Here is a 24,615-nt window from a genome sequence, read left to right as displayed (position 1 = left end):
AATGCTCAAAACATTTTTATGTTTCTGATATTTTATTTATCGTCTTTTTAAAATTTTGTTTAAATACTGATTGAAATTGAGTAAATACAGCTGTTCTAACAAAAAAAGTAATTGATTGCAAATATTTAAAAATAATAACTGTTGGTTATTAACTGTTAAAATTGTACTTTATACCAAGGTGCCAATTCTCCTGAGAAATCAGCATGATCTACCACACTTGCAAGCGAAGTCTCTTGGAAACTAATTCCACAGTAAAGTGACTGGCCTCCATGGTTCGATTTTTGTAATTGTAGGCCAACAATTATGCTTGAAATGGATTGACATCTGGGATCATGTCATATATTACTTTCAAGTTTTATTATAATTTCATTCAGCAATGAAAAGAATGGTAAAAATTAGAAAAACAATAGTGCATGATGGCTTAATACAGTTTTTTTCTTCTTTTATAGTACCCGACACATGAATTCTATGGTCTTGGAGATAAAGTGCGGTTTTTTAGACATGACCCGAATAGTGCAAATATTTTACAGCTCATCACATCTGCAAATGATATCACTGATGGTTCTATAGTGGAAGCAGTGCTGTCAGGTAGGTCAAGATCAAATAGTTATAATGTAATAATTAAACAGATCCAGAACCATCATGTGCTGGTGTTCGGAAGTAGATCATTTCTCTCTCCAACAATTTAGTTGCTGCCAGTCAGGCAGCATGATATTGAACCAACCATCTTTCTTGCATGCATTACTTACTAACTTATTCACATTGTCCCTTTAGGGACATGTACAGCATAAACTCGCCTACAGTTTTCTACCTGGGGTATTAATCTTGGACCATAACCGGAAGCCCTACAATAGGCCACCCAATTCAATTTATTCAGAAACTGCACTTGCAGTCAAACACAGAATTTTTACATATACTTTAAAATATTTTAAAAATATAAAAATGCAATTCAATGTAATAAAATTAAAAATGGAAATAGTACAATATAAATTAGTCATGGTTCAGACACAGTTTCTTACTTTTTAGACTCCTGTTGGCAAATTTCTGGTGTACTGTGTAGCATCCCCTAAAAACACTGACATCAATAGACAATTTGAAGAACAGAAATTACAGAAAATACATTGTTCATTATTTATTTACTCATTGCAATTATGCATTGCAATTATTAATCAAGCAAAAATGACATCATTATCTACAATTATGTCTAGTGGGAAGAGTTTGTGTCTAACACCGAACATGAATTTACACATAATTATTACCAAATATCTTGTTATTCAAATTTTATGCTCTTAAACTATATGAAGTTTTACTAAACTCTCCATTGAGAAAATTCAAATTGATTATTTTGAATTTTTTTAAATTATCAAAATCCAATGCATTTAAAAAAAAATTATGGCCTTTTAAAGACGGTGAAAAAGGGGTATTTTTTCTCAAACGGAATTTGAGGCGTATTTGGAGGGCCATAATTAAACAAGAAATATTTCCTATAAAAAAATTGCTGCTACAACATCTTTCACTAATGACTGGTTTGTATTTCCAAACTTAATAAATTAATATATTCTAGAGATTGACCTACTGGTATATCATCTTCAATGCATTTCTTTTATGGTATATCACATAAACATAAAATAAAGCCAAGGCTTTTCCACCGGAATTCTCATTATTTTCCATTTTCATAGCCTGCATGACCGCTTTAGCTTGAGTTGCGCATGCTCAATTGTTGCATAAAAAAGTTTGATTTTTTTTCCAAATTCTATTTCATACCCTCTTTGCAGACGGCGTTTGGTTCCTTAAACGTCTTTTTGGTAGCTGCACATGCTCGACAGTGTCACTTACTCAGTGCACATGCTCACTGCGTGTCCAGCATTACCTAGCGCACGCTGACTGTTTTTATAGCTATTTCACAGACATTTTTTGGTAACTGCGCGCATGCACATAGGTTAGTTCGGAATTCTCATTCCTCCGTAGTAAAATCTACCACTACCTACAGTTTCTGAATGGCTGTTTCTTCTTGATCATTTAGTAAATTTTGGAAAATAGATATAAATGTCAATCTAATATTAATTAATCATAAAAATAAAAAAATTAAAAAAATTAAAAATTTAAAAATTGACCATAGTTTAATGTATTTTTACTATTACTATTGGCATAATTGATTGTTTTGCATTATTGGTAGTTAGTATTAGCTACAGTCCATGCTGGCTTTACAACTGCTTAGCTCCATTTGGGTTAACCTTGATAGGTATAATTTAGGCATAATTTATATGCTTCACTGGTCACAACATCACCACAGTAAATAAGATTATCATAAAGCATGTTTCTACTGATAAACACAAAATAATCAATTTTTTAACCACTTTTTCAATGAGTGCCAGACAGCCTGCCCACGTTTCAACTACATTTTTGCTTTTATGAAAATCAATTTTTTTTTTCGCGGCAAAACTTGCGTCAACATTTTGTTTATACAACATGTTTTCGAAAATGTATAGTTTCTTACTCATCAGCAAGACAATATACTTCACATGAATTCCGATCATGATGACAAGGAGGATACGGTATGCAGCGAGAAGGCGGATGTTTTTGGCTGTGCTCATCGGCACGAAAGGGGACTAATGTAATCTTTTTAAAGTTTGCTTGTGATACGATCTTGCATCTGGCTCTGCAGTGGTTTGACATTGTGTTGGTGCTAAAACGTGCACAGCCTAAATTGGTTATTTGCTGTTCAAACACGCTATCCATTGCGTGTTTTTAATCACTTTTTTTAAAAATAGTTTTCGAACTGGTCCCGTTTCTACTGCAAGAAAAAAAGCAATTTTTTGAAAAAGCGATTTTTAATCGATTTTTCCTTTCCAGTAGAAACAGGCCCATAGAAAATTGGCAGCATTATTAATAATGTTCAGCTGTAATTAACATAGATTTTTTTTTCAATTATAATTGGAACAAATAAATGAGAATTCGATCCGTGCTTTAGAAACTGTAAAATTAAATTTTTAACAAAACATTCTGAAATCATGTGCAATGAAACATATTTTTCTATTATATTCAACAGATGTTTTATTACTAAAAATGGAAACAATCATGTATTGTGCGTACCATACCAAAACATTGTATTATTCAGTGTTCAGTGGCCATAAGATTAGTTGCTATTAAAATATTTGAAAATGTAATGAAATAGGTGATGCACTCAAGTACTAGTAATCTGTACTTCCTTATTCAATATACCAATGCTAGGAGAGTAGCAGAGGTTGTTATTTAGTGGCAATGAAAATGTTGTGTAATCATTAAGAAAAAAACGAAAGTCAGCAACTCTCCTCATGTATTACTATTATGATTTATTGTAGAGCAGTCAGTTTGTACTGCTATTCTCACCAAACGGTGAATTACATTATACAGTGATGCTCTAAAGACCTAAGCCATTATAAAACATTGTTTAAAAGAAAAAAATCCTGTTGTCACATGATCTAAACTCTGACCCTGGATAGGGAGCTAAGCATCTTAACCAACCAAGCTACAGGTCAATTTAAAGTTTTCATGATTTATCACGATTAAAACCTTGTTTACTTGTTGATACTGTAGTGCAAGATAGATATTCTTTTTATTTATATTTATTGCAACCTGTAAAAGTCGGGAAAAAATTTAGCCTACAATATGTTTAATTTAGTTGTTTTCAGAATACACACGGTTTTAAATATAATGTGAAGACAAACAATAGATTTGAGATAAAGCATTACATTCTAGGCAGCTCTAAAGCCTGGTTCACGTCTAACTTTTATCTAGATATAGATCCCCTTTAAACTAGATAAAAGTTTTACGTGAACCAGTCAATTATAGCTAGATAAAGACTTAAGTCGCTTATCGTTAACTGACTTAACTTTACTAGAATAACGGTAAATTAACTTGTTTAACAGTAAATTCGGCTCGGATTACAAGGACACGATTACGTAACGTAGGCATCTAAGCCAGCGTTGGCTGACAATAACATACTCCAACAATGCTAACAACAGCAGCAAGGTAGTCTCATTAGTCTGGTTTTCAGAAATTATTTGTAATATTATGGGTAAAAACCCAGGGACGAGTAGTCGATATTACCAATGACCTTTGCCCTTTGCATCATCGACCAAGTAATAACGTTAAAAGTCTGATTACGTACGTTTTTCAAAGTGATAATGTATATTTTTCTTAATAATAAAGTCAGATTTGTTATGTTTATTTATTGACAATTCAATCTTTTCCATTTCTGCTATAATAGTCACTATTAATTCAGTTTTAACGAACTACCACCAATGCCAGTCGTTAAAATGAGCGCACATGTTTACAATGACAAAATATAAAAGTGTGTTGGAAGTCAGCAACTTATTTGACACCACGAAGCTAGATTTTCGCGAAGTGCATGTAAACAACACAATTCAGCGATCTAAAAACTGCAAAAAAAAACCATCAGAAAGGTCCATAAAGTACAGATGTTTTAATGAGAATGGGAGAATGCTAGCAATTAAAATAATTAGGTTTTTATCGAAAGTAAATTTAGCTAGGGCCTAGTAGTCTACTACTATTGCGGTAGACCACGCAGCTACACTGTCGGTTGGTTTGTACTACCTGGTCGCCTATATATCAATGGCAGAGGATAGCTAGGCTAGGTATTGGAAACTGACACCTGATATACAGTAGTTTACGAATTTGTCAATTTTTTTACAATTACATCTTGGTACTATTAATAATAATAATAATCCTGGATTTATATAGCGCCTCACGTTGAAACAACCTCGAGGCGCTTAACAACAACAGAGAAGAAGAAAAATTAATTAAGTTCAAATGATTAGTTTGATGATTATCAATAAATGTTATTATTACAATGCTTTGGTAATAGGAATCATTTCAAGGCCTGTTACTAGAGGTTTGTAAAATACAGTAGACGTTACTAAACAAGCCTTCCGCTGTGTGACGTTGACGGCCTCGAAGCTGCCTGGCTGTTTATCTGGCTCTAACTTGGCATCGAACGCAACTAGGGAAAATCGTATCATATTTAGATAAGTGACTGAACTTTGACGTGAACCAAGCTTAAGTGTCTTCAATTGGCCGATGTTTTATGCCTATGCTGCCGCTAGTGACTAGCTTACAAAACAACTAGGCGAGAAAGACAGGACATAATTCATGCACAATCATACGTATACCTATTAAGAAATAAATATTATACAAATTAATCTGTTTTAAAAACAGTTTCCTTCGTTTGACGACGTACATAAAATTGAGTTTCTGTTATGGCCTGTTCCAGTCAAAGTTTTGACTTGCCATGCAGTATTTGAAGCAAAGATATCTAGGCCTGTGTCGGTAAAAAATTGCCATCTTGTGGAAGTTCTACCTTAAAATATGGCGACATGAAATTCATGAGCTGTTCGATGCTACATAGTGTAGAAAGAATGGATTATTCAGGTGGTAAAAATGGTTGAGAGGATGGTGATTTTGGGTTTGCATGCTGCGGATATGGTTCACTTTGGGTGTATATATAGACTTAAAATTGTAGTTGATGACGAACGCCATCCATTGCATTCTGATTTAGTTAGTCTCAGGAGTGCTTACAGTGGAAGACCGAGATTCATTTGTGTTGGCACAAACTACCTATCTCTTCTCCTTACTGCTTACAGGGATTAGGAAATTGCCACATGATTCATTCAGTTAAATAGTGTGAGTCCATGAAATGCAGCTTGCATAAGTATTTGTTTATTATTTCATGTTGTAACTTTAAAAAAAGCATTGGCATTTGGGCAATTCCATTTTGAAAATAGACTTGCAATTTTTACACAGTCACATCTCCATTTTACATATAGATCAGGTCATAAGTGGGAAAGATCATAAATCAAAATTTGAGGTGAATTTAAGGTAAAATCCTACAGTTAGGCCTCCATCTCCAAGTGCTGATTTAAATCATCAGCAAAAATTCATACGTTGCATCACTGTATTTCAATAATATTTCTATTAATTTTATTATGTATTTTACATTGTAAATACGATCTTGACCGAAGGCCGTGTCTACAAAAGGTCAATATAGAACTTAGATTTATGTTTTGTACGATAATAAATGATTTAATTGTCAAGGCCATCATATTTCAGTTTGGTAGCATTTTATACAAGAATATATTACATTATACATGTTACTTTGGAGGCCTAATAAGGTGAATTTTTAATAATTTTCATAATGAAATTGAAAAGGTAGCTGTGTTTAATAGTCTCGGTAATAAACAATAAATTTATGACAAACAACACTCTACAGACTAACAAATTTTATTGACACAAGCTTTCGACCACACTGTGGTCTTCATCTGTAGTAGTTTTCATATATATTTGAAGTTAATTTTCTACCGTATGGCAAAATTTTGATATTGAAATAATATAATTAAAATAAGAAAATTTTATATCTGTTTAGTGAATTATAAATATTGTTGTTTTCTTTCTAGCTGATGCTACAGTTGAAGAGATGCAGATTAGACCACATACACTCTATGTACACTCCTACAAGGTTCCAACGTTCTGTGACTTCTGTGGCCAGATGCTTTTTGGACTTGTCAAGCAGGGTATCAAATGTGATGGTATGTAAATATATTTTTAAACGCATGCGATTTAAAAGACGGTTTTAAAAATTGGATGATTGGATATTTATGTCCTACTGGGGTTGAGTTGACATCACTACCAGTCAAGTTTGCGCACATCACTACCAGTTGAGTTCACACACATTGCTACGGGTCGAGTTTACACACATCCCTAAAATCAATCAAGTTTATATATGATTTGCCAATTATGAACTCCGTATTTTATGAATGCAATTTTTGGTGATGATGTCATTTAAACATTTTTTTTTGTTTACACCATATTTATAGAGGGGACCCTTCCAGTGTATCCTATATGGTTGGCTGATATCTCTGACTTAATTTCAGTTATGAACACTTTTCAGAGGGTTGCAGAATTAAGGGATGTCACTGTATGTTCGAAAATTCAATACTTAGCACACGTAAATACATTGTTGTACAGACATATTTGCATTGGATACTTCTGTGTGATATAAAATTATGATTTCTATTAGTTAAATTTATTAACGTTTAATAGTGTGTTTCCAACACTATGTGCTGATTCTTTGTTTTCAAACTATAATTTGTATGCCCTGCAAATAAGCAATTTTGAAATATGTTAAAAAGTATAGGCTAATGACATTACAGATAAACAATAAACAGCAATAATATAGAAGCTACAGAAAAGTAAATATCCATGGGTTAACCCTTAGCTATTTACTTGCTCATTCGACTGTGGCACCAGCTCATATCATTACCACTAATCCTGTGTACCAGCTGATCTGCCAAGGTTAGCTTCATGCTTTTTTCTTAATAGCTTGACTTTGCTCTATAATTTTATGTTTTTATGGATTTTGAATTTTTGTTGAATAAACCCATTGTAAGTAATTCATACATAAACTTAATCAACCTCTCTTCCATTGTCCCTTCTCCTTGCATCATATATTTAGGTCCAGAATGAAGAAGTAGCTTCCTGACTAGATAAAAAAATATATTTATGTGAATTAAATAATTGAAATATAAAAATAAGTAAAATGACTTAATTGGAACTTTAAAATCCAATTGGGATTTTATGAAAAAACAAAAAGAACAGAGCTGATAATTATTGAAAATATATAATGCAAAAATGACTGGAACATACAGTAAATACACTAGACTATAATATCGTATATCTACCACAAGTTCTGTATTCTAGAAGCTTTCGAAGGCCAATTCCAGGACACTAGTCCAAAGAGGCTTTGGAGAGGCCTCTCTTACTAATACCCAGCACTCTACTACTATACGTATATATATATACGTATATATATAGGTGTATATATGTATGTATATGTACGTGTATATATATACACGTATATATATATAGGGCCTATATACTTTTTAAGTCATGTATCATGCATAGGAACGTTGATGCCTGCAAGGCTCTGGTTCTTAATAGCTTGACTTTGCTCTATAATTTTATGTTTTTATGAATTTTGAATTTTTGTTGAATAAACCCATTGTAAGTAATTCATACATAAATTTAATCAACCTCTCTTCCATTGTCCCTTCTCCTTGCATCATATATTTAAGTCCAGAATGAAGAAGTAGCTTCCTGACTAGATAAAAAAATATATTTATGTGAATTAAATAATTGAAATATAAAAATAAGTAAAATGACTTAATTGGAACTTTAAAATCCAATTGGGATTTTATGAAAAAACAAAAAGAACAGAGCTGATAATTATTGAAAATATATAATGCAAAAATGACTGGAACATACAGTAAATACACTAGACTATAATATCGTATATCTACCACAAGTTCTGTATTCTAGAAGCTTTCGAAGGCCAATTCCAGGACACTAGTCCAAAGAGGCTTTGGAGAGGCCTCTCTTACTAATACCCAGCACTCTACTACACAGTTTATAGGCTCTCATCCAATGCTTTCATGTCTCGGGCCACATGACTTACCGTGACTCTAGTATACCTACTGGTTAGAGTCACAGATGTATCGTTGCAGTATGCTAGTCTAGATGATATACCCTGGCCTGTTTATACAATACTCTCCACAAAGATTGATCAGTACGGTATTCGGATGTGAGTTGTATAAACGGCCGGATTACATGTTATTACAATACCATCTGGACAAAAGACTACAAAGCACGGATTGACCACAGACAGAAGAAAACGTTTGTAACCCCAGATCTGTGTTTGTAACATGTGCGTTATATAAACATGGCCTATGATACTTCCAGTAAGGAGGAACAGGTAGGATACAACAAGCCCAATAATTAGATTATTGATCAATGTTGCTCTTTTTTTGTAGGTTGTGGGTGTAACTACCATAAGAGATGTGCTTGGAAAATTCCAAATGATTGTACACTATCTAAAATACGTCGGCCGTCATTATCAGTGGGAGGTAACGTGAGTCTACCTCTGACAGCGATGTCACAAGAAAGTCTTTCAGGACCAGCAGATGAAACAACGGTAAAATATTATTGAAAACAATTTCCTAAAAATGTTGGCGGGGTTTTATACCATTTTAAGTTTGTAGCACTCTGAATATTTTTGGAGTTAGTGCCTAGCTTTTTGTAACATTTGCAGAGGAAATAATTTGTGTAAGACACAAAAACACAAAGTGGAGTAAGTACCGTAAAAGAACAAATTCCAAAAGCAACTAAAATAAAAATCTTAGTAAATGAATATTAATTAACTAAAAATAAAATGCTAAAACAATAAGTAGAAGAAATGTAAATATGTATATGTTAGACTTAGAAGGAAGTCTCATTGATATAGACATAATGTGCAGGAAACAACGCAATGGTGTCATTCAACAATACAAACACCAGCTAACCTGTAAAACCCTTATATTCAAACAAAAATCTGAATTATTTTTTGCATTATTATGTGTTTTTCTGTACATTAACAAACTCTAGATAATTGCTATGACAAAAGAGAAAACATTGACCGTTTTTGTTGTCAGATCTTAAATTAAAGTCCTAACAATTAAGCCCTAACCCTAAGTTTATGAGGTTGGCTCAACAATAAGAATTTTAGGCAGGCAAGTAGTATTGTACTGGTAGTATGGTATTTTTTTACATATTGGCATCAGCATATGTCTCATTTAATTTAATTGATAATTACTTCTTCTTTTATTGAAGCTGTTTATTCAGAAGGGTTAAACAAACTGAAGATAAAACATTTTGATTTGTATTATATCATTGTGATTGTGAAAATATTATAATATGAATAAGGAAATAGAGTGGCTATTGTCTACAACTAAAAAGCAAGTATACAAAGATATACTTTTTAAAAATTAGTCATAAGTGGCCAAAAAATTACTGTGACTAAAAATCTGCTAAATGTAAAATATACAGAATTATAAATAAACATTTACAACAGATACCACAATATGAAGATACGTACGATTGTGTGAATCATCTTGTCTTTTTGCCGTTTTGTAGGCTAGCCAGCCTAGCACTAAAATATCAGCCAATTAAAGCCATGTAGGCTGCCTAGATCATAACAGTTATCTGAATATATTCTTTTTCGTGCACAGTTTTATTATCATATTAAAAATGTTGTTTATTAGAAACAACCAAATTAAACATTCTAGGCCTAATCCTACTGTCTGTCTTAAACACAACCGCATCGTGACTTACACGAAATACAAAATACATTTATCTCCCATAAGTCAAATCAAAATTGAAGTTTAAGGTATTCCCCCCATTTATAGAAAACCCAACTACAAAAACAGATCCAAGCTTAATACGTTGCTTTCTGTCACATAGCAAAGATGCCACCCAGGAAATTAAAAAAATATCTATATCAAGCTGTCTTAATTTATCAATAAAGACATTGTGGTCCACCAGGTCATAAGCTTTTCAAAATTGAGAAGGAGCACTCTGATCTCTTGGCGAACATCAATAGCTTTGTAGCATTCATGGAGAAAATCTACTATGTGACAACCATTGATACTCCTTTAGAGCAGCCAAATTAGTTAAGGATGATTTTATCCTTTACTTGCTCTTATACTTTCACCAACTACCCTTTCTAAAATTGTAACTGTACATGATGATTATATGAAGCTGTAATGAGATTTGTAAATTACATTATGACAATGTGCCTGGGAGGTCTAGATAACAAGTTCCATTAGAATTCACTTTGTACACCAGTCTGAGACAGAACTACTAAAGATAGCTCTGGCGTTTTCTTTGCTTAAGTGAAGGTGCTCCAATAAGTTTTCCAAATAAAAATGGTGAACTTGAGGGTACATTTGCATTTTACAGATTTGGCGATCGCATCTTATGCTACAGTTAAAAACTTCACTGTCAAGCACCTGAGAGGAAAATCCAAGATAGATCATTCTGGGCATGCGCATGGACATGCATGGGAAGAACACAGTTTTGTGATCATTGCTTGTGCATAGTACGCTAATGTGGTAGTGGATCCTCCAAAAATGCGGTTGGACTGTACTAAATTAGTAAATTTGTAATTTGACTTAAGAAAAATGGGTCTTGCAAGAAGGCTGGCATTAAACTTAGTTTCATCATTTTGGGAAATTTTAAACTGATCATTCCACTCTTTTATTGTGTGGGGAAAGATCTAATAATCATATTTTTAATAAAATCACTGGAGTCTCCTAGATATTGGGATAGCCTCTTGCACTTCCGCAAGTAAGAATCACTGGAAAATAACCTCAGTTGACAGTAACTAATGATATCGTTCTATTTTTAGACAACCAAGAGCATGTGCTGTATTAACTTTAATAAATGCTATTATTGCCATGGTCACATTGACTTGAATTAGAACTTTTCGTATCATGATTCATGGCCTGTTGGCGAGTCTGAATTGGTTTGAAAATGTTGGCATTTTTTACCATATATTATACATTATAATATGTTTACAGCTTAGAAATTGTAATTTAAATTTATAATAATTATTTTTGTTTAATAAACTTTACAAAAATACAGAAGTGAGACAAACCAACATGTGGCAAACATCTCTACAATGGCTCGCTCATTACAATTAAAATACAAAAGTAGAAATATAGATATAAAAAGTGACAGTACAAACACCACAACAATAAAATTTGAACCCGGGGCTCGTAGTGTGGAAAACACTCTTCCAACCACTGTACACCAAACTGTTTTCACATATCATTTTGAAATTAATGGTCATAAGTTTGTTTATACTTTACCGGCAAGCCTGTATGAGTACACACACATACACGTCTATACGGCAAACAGTTATACAAGTTTTTTGATCGTTGTGCCTTTGACCCTGACCCTTTAAAATTTAGTTACTTCCAAATCTTTGGTAAAGGAACATTGTGGCCAAGTTTGATCAAATTTTTGATAAAAACTATATCAAAAAATTATTTTTTATTGATTGTGACCATGATCTTTAACCCTTTACCCTTCAACATTCAAATACTGTGAGATCTTTGGTCATGGAACATTGTGACAAAGTTTGACAAGTTTGTGATTAAAACTATGGGCTGTAGACAAATAAATTAAAAAAAAGTTTTTCGTTGATAGTGACCTTGACCTTTGACCCTGACCCTTCAAAATTTAATCAGCTCTAGATCTTAGGTAAAGGAACATTGTGGCCAATTTTGACGAATTTGTGATAAAAAATATGGGATCTAGGCTGTTACAACAAATATGCCAACAGACAAATAAATAAATAAATAAACAGGGGCAAAAACATAACCTCCTGCTAACTTCGTTGGTGGAGATAATGATGAAACAATATTTTACATGAAATCAAAGCAAAATGTAAGGGAGGCACAGGGAAGAGAAAGATGAGAAATATTCACATTTCAAATTATAAATCAACATTAAAGTTAAAAATGGTTGGTAAAACACAAATATTCCAACATTTTGAATCAAAGAGTACGTTAATTTTGCTGTCTGCATTTCTATTTGATTGCATGCCATTATATTTTTATTTTCTAAATGGTATAGTTTTTACAAGGTCACAAATATTACCTCAATTCATGCTGCCGGTATACACATTAAAATACAGTATCCACTATTCTCAGACCTGTGAATGGTTCGTATGCATTGCCTGCTATCAATATAGTATTATAAATGTGGAAGTTACTAGATGAAACTTTTAGTGCTTTCATTAATTACATTTGATGATTATTAGACTTTTAATATAAAATTTGATTTTTTAGTACAATGACTTTTTTCATGGGTTAAAAAAATGAATTCTCCTTGTTCTTTCTTTTAGAGCTTGCTATCCAGATCGTCAGATTTCAGCAAGGAGAAGCGATCAAATTCGTGGAGTTGTCGACCAATTGGAGTGGACAAGGCACTGGCTAGTAAAGTCAAAGTTCCCCATACCTTTGTGATTCATAACTACGCCAAACCAACTGTGTGTCAATATTGTAGAAAACTTTTAGTTGGACTATTTAGACAGGGAATGCAATGTAAAGGTAGGTAAAATCTATCTTTATGACGTACCTGAATGTGAATTCTTTTCTTTTGCTCCACTGAGCTATTCATTTCTAGCCCATTACCCAAAGTAGCTCTTAGCCTTGTTTTAAGCTGCGATTTTCTGTAAAATTAAAAAGTGACTTTTTTTTAAAAATCCTTGCTTGTGCTTGCATCTTCGATTCATTCAATCCTACAACCGCTGGTAGGACTGATGAGGCACTATTAATGATGTCCTGCCCCTGGTCACAGGGGCAGGACATCATTGTCCAATAAGGAATATATTATCCAATAAGGAATATTGTCTTGCTGATAGAGCTTGTGTTAAATATATGAACATTATAGGCCTGTACAGTAAAACAATATAAATACAATTAAAACAATTACCACGCAGAGGCTGCCAATATAAACTAGATGTTGTGTTTCAAAGCTGGGCACAATTTTTGGCATTGTTATTGAATTCAGTCAAGTCGGCAGCATTACACTTCTGTTCCGGTAGAGGGCAATATGGTTTTTTGCAAGGCTGTGTGATGATGGTCTTTTGTATCCATACCACTCCAGTTTTCTTTTCTTAATAGCAATTTTTCATGTGGTCCAGTGACACTTGTTATTCTCTCTATAATTCCTCATTTGTGATGTGGTCTTTGTATGAAATGTTCAACATCTTACGGTAGCATCTTCTAACTAGTGCTTCTATTCATCACTGGAGGCCAGCAGTGAAGGCAGTGTCTACGTACCTAATATTTAATATTTCATTCATCAGTTTTGGTTTTTTACTCATTTTGAAGCATTATGTAGCACAGGTTTTATTAATGCAGCTCTTTACCTTGTTATCAATCACAGAAATTAATTATTAATTATCTAATGCATGCTTGAAAAGTAATCTCATTGTATTGTTACTAATTATTGATGATAGGGATCTCTTTGCATTGTTATCTTTGCAAATGATATTACAGTAACATCTAATTATGAAACTTCCCAATTATGAACTCTGTCTTACAAATGCCATTTGTGGTGATGACATCACAACAAACAATCTTATTGAATTTATTCATAAATCATTTAAAAGAGGGCAGATAATTTTGGCTTCTGTACTGTAATATTTTGTTGCACAAAACGGTAAATTTAAGTCATATTGTATGATGAAAATTTGCACCCATGGCAAGGCTAATGCATTAGCTTAGCCTTGTGTACTGCTAGGCCTAGGCCTATCCCGCAGGACCCAGATGCTTTAAAAATCTGTCAATATTACAAACTCTGTTCAGAAGGAGGGTATGTAATTGGGAGATGTAACTGGATAAGGACATTATACTAATAAGTATCAATTGTTGTTATTATTTTAAATATTTTTAAAGGTAAAGATAAAAAGAAGAATAACCCATAACTTACAGTGTCATTGTGCTGAATTGAGTATGGGCGTGGTCTGTGATACCCAGCTGCCATAAAGAGGCATTAATAGTACGTGATACCTAGCTGCCATAAAGAGGCGTTAATAGTCCAGTGGCTTCATGTTCACATCATTTCACATTGATAGGACTAAAAATCAATCGGAGCATCCGTGTAACCCCCTACTCTTTCAAAAGATGCGATTGGTCCTCTAAATTGCACCCTAGGTTTTAAGTCCTTATCTGAGAAGACTTTATTTCGTCTACCGAACCATAGGTGAGGATCAGTTCGAACCAGCACTGATATTAAGGGTGTTGATAACAGCGCCCCTACCTTGCCATTTGGCCCCTTGACTTGCTGGAATTATGTTATTTTATCTTTATTATTTACCATAAAATCTACTGATAAGTTGGGGTACATTCACATAGAGGTACATTCTAAGAAAAGTATGTGGTGCTGTTGTTATTGTATATAATGGATTGATAAAAATCAATAATTTTATTTTAAGACATTTATAAAATTACTGACATGTTTCTTCATTATCTCAAATTTAGATTGTAAGTTTAATTGTCATAAGAGATGCTGTGAGAAAGTTCCCAAGGATTGTCTTGGGGAGGCTGCATTGAGAGAAGGTAAGGTACCACTTGTTATGCATGCATACAGGGTGCTCTTATGCATGCAAAGAAAATTTTATATTATATTTTTATATTATAATTACCCATGTTTTTCTTTATTTGTGGTTTTATGGTACACTCATCATGGAGAGAGCAGCTTAGCTCAGTCGGCTAATCTGGTGGTAGCCGCTGTGTGTGCGCTGAACTGTGGAGAATTCCCATCGCTGCCTCTCCTTGTGTTTCATCTAGAGGGCTGAAATACAAGTTACAATAGCGCACCGTCTTTCGGATGAGACGTTAAAGCCGTTGGTCCTGTGTGCATTATGTCCCATGTGCACGTAGAAGAACGCAGTACACTCTTCGGAAAGAGTAGGGAATTGTCTCCCGGTGTACTGCCCAATCACCACCAGAAGGACCCCACTGGAAATAAGTCTTCTTCTAGACCTTTGTGGGCTATCTTTGGTGTAAATCCAATCCAATCCATACATCATAACCAAGTTGGTGACTAAACAGTGAATCCACATTGAAATATGGGATCATGCAAATGTTGAGCATTTCAGAAAAAGTGCTGAAAGTTAGTTTCCTGTGCCATTGCTGCTGTACAGATAAAAATACAGAAATAAACACTTATTCCACATCAAGTCTTCTAGCCAGTCATTATCTATAATAGCTGGTGTCTACTCTCCTGCATTATATTAATTAATTGATGATTTTTGTAATTCCTCTAAATTGCATGGGGTTTTGTTAAGGCCAGCTAAGATAGCATTGTACAACGCAGTTCAACGCTATTTGTTGTCGCGTTGCGTTTGTGTGAGTTAAACACAGATACGATGGTTTGCGTCGGGGCAGTCGCGTCGTAGAATATTAAACATGTTTAATATTTCTCACGACGGTTCAAGACTGTCCCCGACGATGAATCGCATTGGGCTGCGTCATACGACGCTGTCTGAGTTGGCCTTTATTCTGTGGGGTTTTTTTTCTATGATACTATCTTCTGATCTTTTTTCTAATTTTACAATTTAATTTAATTTATTTCAATTCAATTTTTATATAGATAACAAACATGGCAGCCACATGCTCAATTGCATGATATCAATAAATTTTGAAGAATAAACATAATAAACTATATTCTCTAAGACAATATGTGTATATGTATACTTGGTGTGATACAAGTTAAAAGCATGAAGGCAGGAGTGGAGAGAGTTACATTTTCATTGGTTAAGAGAATTAAACTAGGTAGGGTTTTTGTTATATTGTAAAGCTTTATATTTCATATCATATAAGCATATACTGCTCTTGGAAATTGCAATTAATAATAAACTTAAACATGTGCAACCCTTTAGTTCACACACTCTCTGTGAAACAAAAGTGTGAATTTATTATTGGACTTTTAACCCCATCTCGACTCACAGAAGCAATATTGCCAAGCGAATACTTGGCTACTGTCGTCCTACTGACCCTGGCAGCATACATCCCTTGAAGTCTTACAGTCCACTTTCCAAAACAGACTCCACAAATAAATCAACATTTGCCCACTGATAATGTCTTTCTGTATTGATGGATTATGTATTCCGGCAGGCCATTGGTAATGTCATTTGTATAAAAAATGCAAGTAGGCCTGTCATAATTATGCTAGGCCTAGATTTATAGTATAATTTAGGCCTACTGGACCTACTGTACAAGCTGCAACAATACTTTCCAGTATTACTATTATATTTGCCTAAGAGTTTCAATGTAGGCATACTATAGCACCACTCCCCCCTAGTAATACCACGTAAATGAATTTTTTAAGGACGATAGGGCTTGCTTTATTATTGTGTAGCATAAATGGTTGGTTTTGACCAATTCATACTAAAGGCAATGCCAGGAAGATTTCCGCAATATTGAGGTAACTCTGTCTGAAAGTGGCTTAAGGCTATCGTAAGTGATGCGGATACATCACTCAAATCTTACACCCAATTCATGCAAGCAGAGCAAGGAATTGCTTTCCAAAATGTCAACTTTTTTTATGAGGATTTGCCAAAAACAAGGCTAAAAGCCTATTTTAGGTACAGTACAACAGTATTGCATAGCAGGATATACATCAGATTGATTGACATATTTTAACATTTTTAAGAGTATGCATCCCTTTAAACTCCCATGTAGGCCTAATTCAGGAAATGTCGGCAATGCCACATTTGGGAACATAGGATCTATAGTGTTATATGCTATAACAACAAATCAGTTGCCATCTATTTGTATGAAGTAAAACTGAACTATAAGCTACTAAAACTATTCTGCAAGATTGTATTCCACAATAAAGTCTACTACTTGCAACTTATTTCTTTGTCAAATACAGTCAACCTTCCCATTTACGTACACTTTGGGCTGAAAGCAGTTCGTAATTGAGAAAATGAGAAGTTCGTAAGAATAGTGCCCTAAAGTTTAAAAATGCCAGGTTGTAGCCTATAACTAGGCCATAACTAATATAATAAATATCAATTCATAATGGGCTAAGGAAATCGTTCCATGGATAGACCGACCTAATCTTCCATGTCACTATAGGCTGACTGTTCAACATACAGTGTGGTGGTTTAGCTGGGCCTAGCAGCAGCTCTCTGCTAACTATAGCTAGGCCTCTGTCCGTAATTTATAGCAAATTATTCAACAAACATTGATATAATTTGTATTAAAAGCACCGGGCTTATTATTTATTTAAGTCAAGGTATTTTTGTATAAATTAAAAAAGGAAACTGTTCCTATTTTTTCGACCTTCCTGACTTCCAAACATGTGGTTTTGGTACCTGTAGTGTTGAATGATGGGTAATTGCTGATGTCATCTTCTAAAAATAGAGCAGCTTGCTAATCATTTTTGGTTTTTTTTGACAGTGAAAAACAAATAATTAATACAGATGCTTATTGAATATCCGAACAGTGATTTATTCTTAAAAAGATAAAAGGTTGATGTTACCATACATTCATACTTGGACTAGCTGATTTGATTTACAGTGCATTTAGACCGCAGTTAACCATAGACAGAGTAGGGTAGGCCCCCTGGTATAGGCTGCCCAGTCTTGCCCTTAGCCCAGACAAGGTAGGCCTAGCAGCATGCACTGCCTGCCTAAATTTCGCCTAGTTTTGATTATTTTACATCATGTATTGGTTTGATTTTTCTAAGCCTAAAGTAGTACTGTATGATGTATTTATGGAATGACTGTATAACTAGTACTATAATGCAATTTTTAATGACATTTGTAATTCGTTTTTTTTTAAAATAAATAAAAATAGCATAAATAAGGTGAGTAAATCTAGCGATGACGTCATCGGCCAAACGTTCGTAAAATAGAAGGTTCATAAATGAGAAGTTCGTAAATGGGAAGGTCGACTGTATGTCTTAATTATGAGATAATGCCCTGACAGTATTCAATTTTTTTAAATGTTAACTTCCTATCAAACAGAATACAACCCAAGAGAATATAACAGCAATGGTGATAACGTATTAAACTTGAAAACTACAGCGGTCACACAAAAGAGTGTATAAATCTGTCATTTCCCCCAAAATTTAATCACCTTGTTTTCTACTCTACTTTTTCACTCAGTTTTATTATTGCATAATCCAGCAAACAAACAGACGGATATACAGAGAGTGGGGAATATAACCTTCTTGGCAGAGGGAATAAACGTATAGAAAATTATAATCTAAAGGTAAAGTTTCAAAGATTATCAAAATACAAACATAAGTTGTTGTAGGCATTATTGAAGAAATTTAAATCGGTAGTTCTATAAAAAGTGAAGAGTAATAATGAAAATTTCAAACAAAAATACACTTTATCTTATAGCAATTTGTTTTCGTTGTCAATTCAAGGATTCACAATTGTAGCACCATGAATACACTATTTAGTTTTTCAAATGCTTGTCTTGTTTTCAAAATGGTAGCACCGCACATTATACTAAAGTGGTCCACATGCTCTTTGTCAGAGCTCCATGTTGGCAGTCTCATGCATATACTGTTTGAATGTTTGACATGCACACTGGCAACTTCATGCATGCCAAATTGGTCCATGCGCTCTTGTCAGGGATTCACATTTGCAGCTCTATACATACTGTTAAAGTGCTCCACTTGCTTATTGTCAAAGTGGTCCATATGCTCTTGTCAAGGGTCCACATTGGCAGCTTTATGCATATACTGCAGAAATGGTTCATGTGCTCTTGTCAAGGATCCACATTGGCAGCTGTATGGATATACTGCTAAAGTGGTTCATGTGCTCTTGTCAAGAATCCACATTGGCAGCTCTGTGCATATACTGCTAAAGTGGTTCATGTGCTATTATGGAAATCGGTATTGTATCCGTAGGTGGTCTACCGGTTCGTGGAGAACTCGGCTTTCAAAAAACCATTAACTTCTGATGTAAGACCTACTGTAAGGTATTATGCAAATGATGAGTTTTATCAAGTTTCCCTGGACCCCTGCGTCACCCCACGTTTTAATTAAGAAACGGACATTGGCGTTGGTACACTGCATAATGTTGTCTCAAAATCAAGTACTGAAATGACCGAAGAAGCTACAACAATAAACTTCAAAAAGCATAGGGCCTACATTAAAAACTCCCAATAAATCACAAATGTGTATTTTGGGCATGACCGAGAATAAACTTTCATTCGTTTGGCAGTGGTAGTTTAAAACAGAAAATTACTACCATTGTTAAACGAATAAGCAGTGGTACCACGATCACGCATGCATGCGGCGGACGTATGTAATAGGGTAACAATCTGGATTCTAGGCTAGCCCTCCGTTGAAATAATTTATTTTATCGAGCTTTTCAGTTTTGTTTTTGGAATTAAACTAAAAAAAGCAGGGACCATGAAAATTTAAACAGACTTTACTTCTGGCACATGTTGAAACAATAAAAGAGCAATCAAAAAGGGATTAAGTAATAACGAATGCTCCTTGCTGCTAAAGCATGCTGCTTTTGCTCCTCTAAACGCTGCAATTTGTAGCGTTGGATTATCAGCAAATATCAGCAGGCGGTCCGCGTTTAACACCCGTTCGGGCAAGAACTGCAAATGGCCGTTTCCGGATTTATTTCACCCAAACGCACCCTAGGTTGAGAGAGCAACTAATATTTTATCTAATGGTGATGGCTATAATTTTACTAATCTGTAGAATTGTTATTCCTAATGCTGGTAATCAAGTTTTGGAATTCTCAATAGAAATTTGCAGTTATATTTCAAGATATATTTAATTTCAGTGTTAAACTACATGAAAAATAATACCTAGTTGTTAATAATATTAAATGTGAAGCCCAATTTAAATGTGTCCGAATCAGTGCCAAATTTATCAAAAATATTGATATACAGCCATGCTTGGTGCAGATGCGTTTTAAGATATTTACAATGTAACTTGATAAGAAAATTGGCTTGCAATGTAAATAAAGGTATGTACTTGGAAATTAAATGGAAAAAATCAGGATTTGATAGTTAAAACAGGATACAATGTGTATAGATTTAATAATTGGTAGCACAGACTTTGGTACTCATTGTAAATTAATAATGATGAAATCTGAATTTCTTTTTAATGATTGGAATTTAAAAAGTAGATCACAGATTGATTAATGATATTAAATTTAATCACATTAACATAATTTTTGGGTTGTTTTTACCTTTTTATATTACTTTAGTGATGATATCCTACATCACAATGTGACATGGCCGATAGCCTAAACTTTGTTTTAAATTTTGTTAAGGATCTTCCAATTTTCCATATGCTCAAACATTTTTTTAAATATGATTTTTGTGAGTGTGTGGCAGTGCATATAATATAATGTTATTGATAATAATCTAGTATTGTGCTGCTATTCTTAGACAGAATCAATCTAGGTAATTATGCCATGTAGACAAATATTCCACAGTTAAAATGTGCTGTATCTAATTATGCCTTGAGTAACATTGTAAACGTGCCATAGGTAATTGTGTCATTGAAGCTTACTATTCCATGTAGGAATTTAACGAAGAAGCTTAGAGCGTCGAATTGCCTTCTGATTAAAAAAATCTAATCAAAAAATTAATTTGTGCAAGACCCGGGAGAGAGTGGGGAGGTGGGGAATGTCATAAAATATTATAATGTAGATATGTTATATTTTTAAATATGTACATCATTCATTACATCCATAGTAATGTGTCATGTATTTACAATAAAATAAATACATGTGTTCACTGGTTTAGTTTGTAACTTTCAGCACTTAGAAACTGTTTTTAAAAAAAATTTTAAAAAATTAAACAAATAAATGAATAAATAATTTTTTTTTTAAATTGCTGGTTGGAAAACATTGATACTTTTTTGTATCAATAATAATATTCTGATAATATTAATCATTATAATATTTTTTTAAACAAATTACAAATATATTCACAGTTACATGAATATTTTTGACAGGACTCAGTGGGTTTACAGTAGTGTTGGAACACATTTTATCTGCTCTTTAGATTCCTATGATGTTACTTGTATCAATGAATAGATAGTTAATGTTGGCGAATAGATGATGTGTGCTTAAACTGGCTAAGAAAAATGGTTACTAGGAGTGATTCTTTCATAGGAACGATATCCTGAGGCAGTAGAAAGGGGGGCCCTTAAAAAGCAGTTATCATTTCCAGATTAAATTCCATGTCTAGCAGACCAAGAATGATTTCTCGTGGCGGAGTTTTTTAGTCCTTATCGTGGCATTCTAATTAACAACGAATGATAAGACAACCGTGTCTGTCTCGGTTTTCAAGAGAACTCACCGTAACTCATAGATAATTGTGTCATGGATATGAATGATTCTTTGAAATAGCAAATTTTGAACTGTTTATTGTTATTGTATGCTCTCGAAAAAAGTACAAATGGTGACCAAGAAATAGCTGAGGCATATCAAGCCTGACACCACTTAACTATAAATAATAACATAAAAATTAAATCAAGATAAAGCTGTTGATTGGATTAAAAATTAAATAGAAAATTTATCATGGGTAAAAAAAAAAAATAGTAGGTCCACTGATAAGTTTTAGATAACTTAGTATAAAACATACTCCAAATAAAGTAAAACTTGCCGTATCATGGGTAATTGTTCCATTTGCTAATTATAAAAGGGAATGTTCAAATAAGATATTATTAGTAGTACTTTTATTATTGTGGCCAATTTATACAGAGCTCTTTTAATATTCAAATGTTATGCTGAGGTTATTATTAATATTTGTGATTTACGTTGTGTTGACCTAAAGACAAGCCCTAGGTTGTTTGACAATATTTAAGAATAGATAATGATAGTGACTCATCAGTGTCAGATTCAAGTGGAGGGGGATAGAGCCAGCCAGGGCTCCCATAAATTTTCCAAAATTAAAAAAAAGAGAGATTATAGTGACTCATCAGTGTCAGATTCAAGTGGAGGGGGATACAGCCAGCCAGGTCTCCCCTAAATTTTCCAAAATTAAAAAAAAAGAGAGAGTAAAGGAAAATTATACTTAAATTTAGGTCTAAGAGTGGCATTTCTGGCCATCTAGAGGTATCTTAATCATAAATTTTCTTGGCTCAGCCCCAACCATGGTAGGACTGAGGTGAGCCATGGTGGTGCTAAGGTGGTTTAGGTCCTCCATCTGAAAGTCCCTCCCTGTGCGTCCTCTACAGTATTTAAAATTTCTTGATCTGCCACTGTTCATCGTACCGGTACATCCAGCTATTCATTGAAACATTGACCCTATAGTCTTATTTTAGCCAAATTTTATTGTAGAATTCACAACACACATTCAGCCTCATCTGCTATGAAAGGTTTTTATGAGATTAATACACTAGAAACATGAGATTGTGTCGACTTCTTCATGTATGTTATTTTGTCGTGTTACAAGTGGACGGATGTAAATTGAATTTGGTTCTACCCTTCAAAGCAAAGTGATTAATGTTCTTGGTACATTTTAAAATGTGACAGGATCATATGATTTTGCCAGTGTTTTTAAGTACACAGTGCTGGGCATACAGGAAACATGATTTTGAATCCATTCTAAAAGATTTGGTATATTTTGTGACTGATATTATAAGTAATCTTTTGATATAGATTTTTTTTTTCATTAAACTAAATATATAATGTTTGTATTTAATATATGAATTCTAGTTTCAAGACTTACATTCTTTATTTCTCAAAATTACCAAGCTTTTCTAGGCACCAGGGCCCCTCAAGGCTACGCCCCTAAACCCTGCTGGTCAGAAATCGTCAAACCCGAGTTGGGACAGCTAAGACACCATTCCCCACCGACTATCAGACGTATTCTGGTGCCACCCTGGTGACCTGGCCAGCCTCTACCTAGCATTGGCAATCTGTAATTATCCTGGCCAGTGTGTGCCGCATAAGTTAACAATATATAAACATCGTACAGCTACATTATACCACGCATTACCCCATATAAAAGATAAAGCAATTAAGAGCAAGAGCTTAACCGTTTTAACTGTTTCTGCAAGGTTCTCAAACACCAACAGGGGTTGGGGGAATTTTTGCCATCCGACTAAGCTTCGACTCCCCATTGTCCAAAGCTATGACGGAATCGTCTGACTAAAAGTATTATTTTCCTGATAAAAAACACAGTTATTTGATCAGTGTCTCTAAATTTGTGGTCTGCAAGCACAATTTTGGGCATCCTAAACCATAAAATCTCTCCACCATGACCCTCACAAGAGGGTTTCATCCTGTCCGACCTTTTGAACCCCTGTTAGCAAATTCCTGGACTCACCACTGGATTAAGTTATATAAGACTGCAAGCTAAATATGTTAGAATTGACAGCACTGATCGTCATCATAATAATCGAGGAAAAAATGAGCAAGAAGATAATGAAGAAAATCAAACCAACAAAAATCTTCCTCTCTGCTCCTGAATAACCGGTTGGCATCATGTTATTGATAGATTTGTATGCTTCTCTCCTGTTGAGCTTCATTCAAGGTATACTGACTATTGCATATGGTATACTGACCATTGGGTCAAAATGCTTTGGTCATTCTAGTATCATAATTCTTTTATATATTTTTTTTTTTATTGGTGATGGGTATTTCCTACTATCTTTAATATAATGCCAAATTTTTTGGTAAAATTGTAGTAATAGTTAATAATCTTGAAATGAAACATGTCGGATGAATTGATAGAGTAGAATGCGTGCTGTCTTCTCAGGCTCAAGTGGGAGCATTAAGGAAGCTGATGATGGTCAACCGGTCTGGTACGTGTCGTCCATGAGTCAAGAAGGTATGTACCAGCCTGCTGCAACCACCTCTTATTAACATAGTTCTGCGCCTATTGACCTACATCTCACACCAATTATTAATAATATTATTCATTATTTTATATGATTTGCCCAAGTTTACTTTTTGATGTGTGTCCTAATGTTTAACCTTGGAATTTGAAGTGGATCTTGGAAAGAAGCATGCAAACGAAAACTTTCATAATGTCACCCTTTGCACTAACACAAGTAACAGAATGTTTTTTTCTTTCTCGTGAGATCATAAGGGTAAATAATTTTTTACAATTCATTATAATAAAGGTATGATTTCGATTTGGTGTTATAAATAAGGTATACTAATTCTAATAATAATAATTTTAAAATTATGATTTTCATTTTTCTAAATAAGTGATAAAAAGTTTA

The 24,615-nt window shown here is 33.9% G+C and overlaps 1 protein-coding gene across 1 annotated transcript in view; it reads left to right on the top strand.

Moving 5' to 3' along the window:
* The first annotated feature begins 449 nt into the window (after positions 1-449).
* The window catches only part of LOC117103819 (serine/threonine-protein kinase D1-like), a 48,461-nt gene continuing 24,295 nt past the window's right edge, over positions 450-24,615 (top strand). The window contains exons 1-6 of the mRNA XM_033244442.1: positions 450-588; positions 6,453-6,584; positions 8,865-9,025; positions 12,779-12,983; positions 14,922-14,999; positions 24,147-24,218. Coding sequence (XP_033100333.1) covers positions 6,473-6,584; positions 8,865-9,025; positions 12,779-12,983; positions 14,922-14,999; positions 24,147-24,218 — 628 coding nt within the window. The 5' untranslated portion in view covers positions 450-588; positions 6,453-6,472. The remainder of the gene's footprint in view (positions 589-6,452; positions 6,585-8,864; positions 9,026-12,778; positions 12,984-14,921; positions 15,000-24,146; positions 24,219-24,615) is intronic.

Source organism: Anneissia japonica, unplaced genomic scaffold, assembly GCF_011630105.1.
Source record: "Anneissia japonica isolate Jap-2015-1 unplaced genomic scaffold, ASM1163010v1 scaffold232_len381862_cov165, whole genome shotgun sequence".
Taxonomy (NCBI): domain Eukaryota; kingdom Metazoa; phylum Echinodermata; class Crinoidea; order Comatulida; family Comatulidae; genus Anneissia; species Anneissia japonica.
The sequence above is the reverse complement of the archived record's forward strand: the minus strand, read 5'-3'. Positions and strand labels throughout refer to the sequence as shown.